General features: G+C 44.4%; 1 protein-coding gene across 2 annotated transcripts; it reads right to left on the bottom strand.

The window, feature by feature from the left end:
- Window positions 1–1084: 1084 nt before the first annotated feature.
- LOC142901404 (solute carrier family 2, facilitated glucose transporter member 1-like) lies at window positions 1085–6403 on the bottom strand. Of its 2 annotated transcripts, XM_076045906.1 has the most exons (10): window positions 6028–6403; window positions 4891–4983; window positions 4330–4490; window positions 4010–4250; window positions 3419–3581; window positions 2924–3111; window positions 2120–2224; window positions 1929–2030; window positions 1635–1838; window positions 1085–1542 (listed from the first exon to the last, which is right to left on the bottom strand). In XM_076045906.1, the coding sequence occupies exons 1-10, from the start codon at window positions 6040–6042 to the stop codon at window positions 1336–1338; spliced, it is 1479 nt and encodes a 492-aa protein (XP_075902021.1). In that variant the 5' UTR covers window positions 6043–6403; the 3' UTR covers window positions 1085–1335. The 2 variants fall into 2 exon arrangements, with proteins under 2 accessions (XP_075902021.1, XP_075902022.1); XM_076045907.1 differs by lacking the exons at window positions 4891–4983; window positions 6028–6403 and having other exon boundaries at window positions 4010–4246; window positions 4330–4456.
- Between the last annotated feature and the right edge of the window lie 2415 nt (window positions 6404–8818).

Genomic DNA, 8818 nt, shown 5'->3' with positions numbered 1-8818 from the left:
TTCTAATGGATCAGGGTGTTAGCCGACCCGAACCCTGCATCCATCATTTACAAAGCATGACTACACAATCAATAACTACAGAGTAGATCTGCTTACAAATGAACACGACAACGACTCATCAGTGCATTAGCAGTTGGTAACTCCCAAAAGTGTTATTATTAAATATCATTCATGAGGACCTGCACTCCACACATGCTACTTTTAGCATTAGCACAATTACACCTCTGGCTTCTTGATTTGTAAGTACATTTCTGTGTGTTTCTGTTGATTGTGTACTCATCCTTAATGATGGATGGTTAGTGTTGGCCAACCTTGACTCTCATCCATCAACTATAAAGAATGAATATTCATCTCAGCTCATCTTCCATAGAAATCCACAATAAGCACTACACGTTTGACACGGACCGTCGTCTAAACCTTTTAATTATACAAACTCACATTCGTGTGTGTGTGTGTGTGTGTGTGTGTGTGTGTGTGCGTGTGTGCGTGTGTGCGTGCGTGCATGTGTGTGTGCATGCAGGATCGTTTTTTCTGAAATGGTAAAGTTGATTTACAAGTGTACACTGTGAAATTATTGGTGTGCATGATTTGAGGTGTACAAAATATTGATCTTATTTGAACAGTTTTACAGTTTAGATCAATATATTGAGTCTGAACGTAGCAGAACGTTGTGTGTCTATGGCCGGTGTAACGCAGGAAACCGTAGATGAGTCCGACTTCTGCTGAGCATTCAAACGGTGACCCAAACATATTTCAACGTTGAGTGACGTTTGAGGAACACATCGAGTTAAGCCAACGAATGGCACTGCCTCACATACAGCTCAAGGTTTTTTTTGCTCTTCACCAAAAGTGACGAGTAGCATTTTAGTCACGTGATTTGTTTCATCTTTTTTTTTTTTTTATCATCAAGTCTTTGACTTCATGGTATTTCCAGTCCATAGGCACAAATACAGTCACGCGGCACAGTCCCACCAAATCAGGTGAGTGCCAGTATATTTAGTGACACAGACAGCTATGTCAAATAAGTGAGAACGCTAAAATATCAAGTACAAGCTCGAACATTGAAATACCACCCTTCCCTTTATAACTGTACACAGTGTAGTATTGGAGCCTACAGGTTATCTCTTTGAGATGTACACATTCTCATTCTACAGCAGCAGACACCAGCGTCTTGCACAATCCTATCTAGATTTAAAACCCCTGTCACGGAGGTCGCCACTGAGAGAATGACTAGTAATAATCAAATCCTCTATTTGTATTACAGTTACACCGACTAAACACATTTTTAGAAAATGAAGTAAGAAAGTGTTGGATTCGCGTGAATGTGTGCAGCTCTCAAAGGTTGGGATCGTCCCCTCTCAGGGTGTTGAACTCCTCGGCAGCAGAGTACTTGTCAGCTCCGTGACCAGCCGACTGGCGGAACCCAGCAGCGATCTCATCAAAGGTCCGGCCCTTTGTCTCCGGCAGCTTGAAGTAGGTGAAGACGAAGAAGCCGAGCAGCAGCACGGTGAAGATGATGAAGACGTACGGGCCGCAGAGTTGCTGAAACCACATTACGAGGACAATATGAGACTCCGGCAAGACTTTGAGTAGCGAGCATGACGATGGGAATGAAATATTTAAGCCATCCTTACCTCAACATACTGAAAGCACATCCCCACTAAGAAGTTTGCAGACCAATTAGAGAATCCGGCAACTGCAATAGCTGCAGGCCTGGGTCCCTGGCTGAAGAGCTCAGCCATGATAAACCAAGGAATTGGCCCAGGGCCAACTTCAAAGAAGGCTACGAAACTGAAGATGGCCACAATGCTGATATAGGACATCCATCGAAACTGGTCCTGAGGGACGAAGGAGTCCAGAAAAGTAGGTAGTTACCTTTTGTGAAGAGACACAAGCAGACTAGACGCAAGAAGCTTTTGGAAACGTACCAACAACAGCATGGCAACGGTGAGGAAAACAGCTGAAACCGCCATTCCCATCAAGCCAATCAGAAGAAGCGGTCTCCTGCCCATACGCTCAACCAGAAACAACTGCATGGACAGATGAAAGGACCTTACTACAAGTAAAACACTGCCAACTAGAATTAGACACAATGTCCACATCTTCATTTGGTCCTTACCGAGACGACAGTGAAGGCAGTATTGACCACTCCTGCACCAATGGTGGCATAGACAGGCTGGGACACCCCTGCCCTCTCAAATATACCAGTTGAATAGTAGAACACCTGAAGATGACATGATGATTTTCATACCACCTTAAAAGTGGTCATGTGACTGACCCAAATTAGAAAGAAACATAAGCATCCCTTATTTGTAAAGTATATACACACAACCAGTCAACACAACAGATGATGAACAACAGAGCAATGAACAAAAACCCGCTTAATTGAACTGCTGAAAGTGTGTACTTGGTAATGTTAGCGCCTACATGTACTGAATCTACATATTCTAAGACAGGATGGGTGAGTTAAGGATTGGAGGATAAAGACTGGTACATTTAATCAATCAATCACATTTAATTTGGCAAGCCCAGGGTTTCCTCAAAGGCCTTTACATTCCCTGGCATTCTCTTTGGACCATGGAACCAGGTCCAATGGTCCAATGGTCTAAAGAGACGATGCTTGACCATGTCCTTGAAGATGAAAAGTCGTTGGTCTCAGCTGGAGCTGCATCGATCTCCTGTATCTCCTCTGCAGGATGTCATTGTGTGCTTGTTTTGCCAAAAATGAGCACAAACAGAAATAGCAGATTTTTGTACTTTTTTTTAGAACTATTCTACAGAAGTAAGAGACACAGAAAGGTACAGCGGGGAAATACTAAGCGACACTGAATATAAACCGTTTTTGATTGTTCAGTACATGACACTGAAAAGCAACCAGTTCCTCCTCAGTGACGAGAGTCAACTCGGTGATCTTTGTACGTACGGCATTGATTCCAGACAGCTGCTGCGACAGGTGCAGCATGATGGCAACCAGGATGGCCTGGCGGTACATGGGGGAGCGGAAGAGCTCCGGGATGGTCACCTTCTTCTCCCTCATCATCTGCTGACTCTCCTCCCTCATCTCCTGCATGTCGGCACTGACTTCGTCAGTGCCTCGCAGTTTCACCAGGACTGGAAGACAGTTACCAAAAAAAGGTTATGTCTCTCTCTCTCTCTCTCTCTCTCTCTCTCTCTCTCTGTCTCTCTCACTCTCTCTCTCTCTCTCTCTCCCTCTCTCTCTCTCTAGCGCCCCCATTGGATTTCAGAAATTCTTGCACGGGAGCGTCAGTGTGCAGCTTGATCCTGTCACAATCTGAACGCAGAATGACAAACTATCTGCCACACTCGGCTCGTGTGTGTATGTCAAGCAGTTTGTGGTCCTGTTGTGAACACTGGCGACTGCGAGCATTGTTGATGTTGTCAACGTTGTGTGTCTCACTTTTGCGAGCTTCGCTCTCCTCGTTGCAGTTGATCAGCAGGTAGCGAGGGCTCTCGGGGCAGAGGGGCAACAGGATACACTGCAGCACAGCTGGCAGCAGAGTGAAACTCAGCAGCAGGGGCCACAGTGAGGCGTTGCCCATGATGGATTCCATTCCAAAGATCTGCAAACCGCAAACACCACAAAAGAAATTCTCATCAATTCTTCTCAGAATTCTGTGGTCCTTCTGATATTAAATAAAGTGTACTGGAGAAATGCCAAGGTCATAAGAAAACCTCTCAGTTTTTTTTTTTATAGGACATCAACAGTGCATGTATAAAGGCTTAAATCACATAAACCAAAGAAGCCTAAAATGAATCAAACTGGTTACAAAAGTCTTTAGAAGTAACGTATGATACATTAAGAGACAAGAGCAGTGTTATGTGTGAATTATATCCAGCAGAAATTATTATAGAATGTTCAAGATATTAGAGATAATGGAAATGTAACTGGGCACCAACAATAAAAAGTCAGTTGAGGTAAAAAATGTTGCAGTTTTTTTGAAATCCTTGTTGGGTCTCGCTGGACAAAGAAGGGATGCTGGGCTCTCACCTGTGCAATGAGGATCCCAATGACGACTCCGAGCTGATGCAGAGTTCCCAACGCCCCACGGATGGGTGTGGGGGATATTTCCTCCACGTAAATGGGCACAAAGCCGGTGGAGAGGCCCGAGTAAAGACCCACGATGAAGCGGCCAATGATGAGCATCTCGAAAGATGAGGCCAGCTTGGAGAACGCCATGAATGCAACGGCAAAGAAGGCGATGGCGTTGGCCATGAGCATGGAGTTCTTCCTTCAAAAACACACATTGCATCGTCAGTCTTTGAGTCACTTTTTGGAATTACGGGCAAAGAAAACGTTGTGGATCGTACCTGCCAAAGCGGTTGACGAAGAGCCCAACGGAGAAGGAGCCGAACATTCCTCCCACAGAGAAAATGGCCACAGAGAGCGACCACAGCGCTGTGAGAGTGGGCTGAGAGATGGACTCCGAATACCTGTGGGTCCACGTCTCATTGTAGAAGCTCTCAATAATCTAAAACACAAAACAATATACAATAGGCATGCGGCGTGATTTGACTTGGAGCGGGGTTGCAGCAGATTGAGCCGCCTGGAGGCGATGAAGCTCTTTCTGATGATCCCATTGAAAAAAGCTTGAAGAAAATAAATCATTTGCTTTCTTCTCGGACACACAGATCTCTCCTGATCTTCTTCTGCCTACGTCAACCCACACACTTCCGTTTACAACATAGGTCCTCATGCTGAACATTAAAAAAAGACTCTTTAGTCTTTTCATTGTTAAAGGTTCCGTGTGAAATATTTGGAGATTTTGAGAAGAGACAGCGACAGCCTGGACAAACTTATTCCTGCCAAACACTGGCAGAGGGAATTCCTCATCGTGTCGTCCTCACACCTCTGCTGTACTTAATACTCACGTTTTGCGGGGCATTTATGACACCGGTGTTGTAGCCAAACTGAAAGGAGCCAATGACAGCTGTCCCCGCAGCCATCAGCAGGTGGGGCGTCACCTGTTGCCATGATCAGAAGACAGTTCACACAGGGACGCTTCATCTGGGTCAAAGTTTAGTGACGTTTGGACAGCTGACTTGATTTTTTTCTCATGTCATAGAACAGTAACGTCATGCACATGCCAATGTAAATTAAACACATTTGACCACAACTCCTAAGCACCACTTGCTTGAGGATGTACTTCCATCCTATTGACTTTTAAATCCACAACAACACATGCAAAACAATTTAAAAGCGCTGAATTAGAGATAATGTCTAAACATGTGTATTTATACAGTATGCTGATGACACAAGTATGTTTTGTGAGGATAGTGTTCTCACTATTTGTCTGTGTGACAACAACAACAACAATACATACAAGTACATACAAGAAAACTGTGTGTGTGTGTGTATGTGTGTGTGTGTGTATACAGGTACTTCCCGAAAAATGCGAATATCAAGTAAAAGTTGTTTTATTTTGGCAGTTTAACATAAAAGATGAAAGCAACAAATTTCATTGAGCCATTCCACGCCAAATTGACATCTCAAGCAGTTCCTTGTTGTAACTTTGCTGATTAAGATTTTCAGCTTATTAAAACCACAAACCCACAAACTCAGAAAATGAGAATACTGTGAAAAGCTTCAGTTTTGTAGCTTCAAAGACTCCAAAGAATCCCAAACACCTGCCAAAGGCTCCTGAGCCTTTAACAAGTCTGTCTTGGGTTGTTGGCTCACAAGAGTTCACACATGGGCAAATACGACAACCTTCTCAGGAGATTCTAATGTTCTGGGTAGTACTGTACATCTGTATGGTGAGCGTCTGGGTCAAAGCCTCTTTGTCCCTGAATGCTCCCGACTGTTCTGCTGTACTATTAGGGGGCTGACATGCACTAGCAACAGTGCAATGAGGATGAACACAGACAGATGGAAGAACTCCTCACATCCACCGAGACGCACCTGCACCTAACTGTCCTTTATCTCAGGAGCAACACATCGCAGAACAGAACAGCCAGACTGCACCAGCTGATTGAGCTTCAATGCGGCGATCGACACACGACAGTTACCTTGCCGCTCTCCATCCTCCCGACCAAATTCCACCGCACTTCAGCGTCAGGCCCGGTCAACGATGAGCTAATTATTCCGTCAGCTTCTATTTTCCGTTCAAACTTGCCATGCCGCCGTCCGAAATATCTATCAGTGCAACATCAATGTAAACAAGTACCTTAGTTTGCCCCTTCATTCACTCGGAGAGAGTAAGCAGCTTAATGACGTCAGCAGCACTAAGTGGATCTTGATGGGCTGCCATGCATCCAGGGGAGGTGTGGAGTCACTGCACTGATTGGCTTACCAGCAGATACAGAAAGGCTTTTTTTTTTCTTCGCTCAGACAAAGACCTACGTTCATTTGCTACACTTCATTTGACGAGCAAATGGAGCAGTTCAAGGCCCGGTTCTGATGTATATGTTGTTTATGACCCGACGCCGTTGGCCTGGCACAGAGTGGAGTCGTGTCTGCGTCACACATCACGAGCCTGTCGACAGGGGTTTGTAGAATCGCTCTTTTGCAGCACAAAACATCGGCAGATGTTTGAGAGTCCAGGGTTTAAGTGGATTTCAGCGTCACTCCTCTGTGGAGGCGTTTCCAGCGCATTATTATCTTCAAGAGCATATTTACACGAAGGTTGCATGGCCTCAGAATTGACACGAGTAAATTGGCCACTTAATTCAAAGACCACAGAGGACATGAACTCGTTTCGATTCCTCTTTTCCACAATGGGATTTATCAGCTACCTGACTAATCCCCCATTTTCTCCTGCAGCTAGATTGAGATTAGTCCTCACAAGAAGGGATCAATTGGAATAGATTCTCAAAAGCAGGGATTTCACATTGTCATTGAATATAATTGTTTCACATGATACAGAAAGTCACACAAAAACACCCAACAAAACAAGAAGCTTCAAACAAAGTTCTAGCATTAAATTAGTCTCCTCTAATATAGTTGTAATAAACAGAATTCCAGTTATTGTGCGTTGAAATGTTAATAAGCACAGTGCATGCAGCAGTTTGCCCACATCTGTTCCATACTGACCAGTCTCCAAGTAGCTGTTGCTGAAGACCAGCCCCTCGGCCTGATGCTGCCACCAGCAGGCTTCACTGCAGGGACTGTGGTGGCCTGCTGATGGTTCCCCATCCTGGTTTCCTCCAAACATGACGCCAACACTTCAATCTGTGTCTCATCAGATCAGAGAATTTGGTTCCTCGTGATCTGAGAGTCCACCAGGTGGTTTCCATCTGGCCACCATACAGACCTGGCTGGTGGACCGCTGCAGAGACGATGCCCTCGGAGGTCTACAGACCTTTGCTTTGACTTCCATCCTCGCTCTGTACTCTTGTCAGTAACTTGTATGAGAAAAGTATCGGCATCAGCGGATACTGGAATTCAGTTATCGGGATCCCGACGGTCACCTGTGGGACCTTGTATACTCACAGGTGTGTGACTTTCCCAATCATGTCCAATCAACTCAATGCACCACAGGTGGATGTAGTATCTGAATCTATGCATATGACATCATTTGAACTTATGTGTATGGCCTGATGTGAACTCAGCAGTGAACTGGCTGCACTTCTTCCCTAAGGGCGTCTCAGTGTCCATATATGGTCTTGTTAGATGGCCATTGGGGGTGCAACTATGGAGTGCATACATTCTCCTCCACTCCCAGCATCTTCCTCCCTGGTTGCTGGGGGTATAAGAGGTGACGTGAACAAAGGATCATCGGAGTTACTCACATCTGGCCCAGAAACATCCCCAGGCTTTCCATGGTGCCTGTCTGACTTCTGACTTCTTTGAAATAAACCAGTTTTTATACAACTAAGTCCGTGTCAGTGAAGACTCCTTCAACATCTACATCACCTGAATCCACCAGAAGAATACACCACATGGACTCCAGGGCTTCATTGTAAAGGCTGTGAATACTTGAATACATTGAATTTCTTTTTTATGTCAATACATTTGCAGAAATCTTTTTTTCAAAACAAAAACAAAAACTTTTTCACTTTGTCATTATTGGGTGTGGACAAAATGAATGACATTTTTTTGCAGTAAGGCTGTAACAACAGAATTAGGACTACTTGATCTTCAACCCCCCCCCCCGGCGTCCTCGGCAGCCAAATGACTGACTGCCAAATTTCCCTTAAAGGCACAGCCATGTTTTTGCAAACCATTGCATTAATACTTATTGACCTCCATGCACAACGTGTCTTTTTGGATAATAGACTTTGCTAACAGTGTGTGTAAGCATGTTAGAATTATTTGCTAACCACCACAAAAAGAGGATGTATACAATGAACAATAATAATAATGATAATAATAATAATAATAATAATAATAATAATAGATTCCAACGTATCTAATGAAGGTAGCTAAATAAGAAGCCGCACTAATAATGTCTTCAGCTGCATTAGCAGGAAGCTGACTGTGCGTGCGAGCTTGTGGTGGGATCTCTCGTGGTGGTCCAGGTGACAGGCGGCTGTTGGCTCGCTAATCCTCTGAGTACAACAGCTATTTTTATGTCTACTAAGATGGGACGATGTCACGGATGCCAACATACTTGACATGTGACCCTCGTTGTTACCAGTTTCACTCCTAACCTAAACAAGGTGCTACTGGTGACCCATTGGAAAGCTTGGACCTCATCAACCGTCGTGTGTTTTTGTTCACTTTTTTCTGTTATGGTTTACAGACGTCTTCTTCCATCAGTAAATCAAAGCGTTCCGGCTGTGATTTAGTGCCGTACCAATGAAAGTTGATCGATTGCTTGATATCGTGACATAACCCATTTCCCTCGAGCCCACTTTT

Source organism: Nelusetta ayraudi, unplaced genomic scaffold (genome assembly GCF_046127955.1).
Source record: "Nelusetta ayraudi isolate G7.1 ecotype Tasmania unplaced genomic scaffold, CSIRO-AGI_Nayr_v1 ptg000088l, whole genome shotgun sequence".
Classification (NCBI taxonomy): Eukaryota; Metazoa; Chordata; class Actinopteri; order Tetraodontiformes; family Monacanthidae; genus Nelusetta; species Nelusetta ayraudi.
This window is presented reverse-complemented; position numbering and strand designations above follow the sequence as displayed.

Bases quoted from the DNA above. Each gene is read 5' to 3' on its own strand.
- LOC142901404 (XM_076045906.1), bottom strand. The intron at 2,225-2,923 runs GTACGTACAAAG...TGTCATCTTCAG, and splicing joins AGCTGTCTGGAATCAATGCC to GTGTTCTACTATTCAACTGG. The intron at 1,839-1,928 runs GTACGTTTCCAA...TTCGTCCCTCAG, and splicing joins CCGTTGCCATGCTGTTGTTG to GACCAGTTTCGATGGATGTC.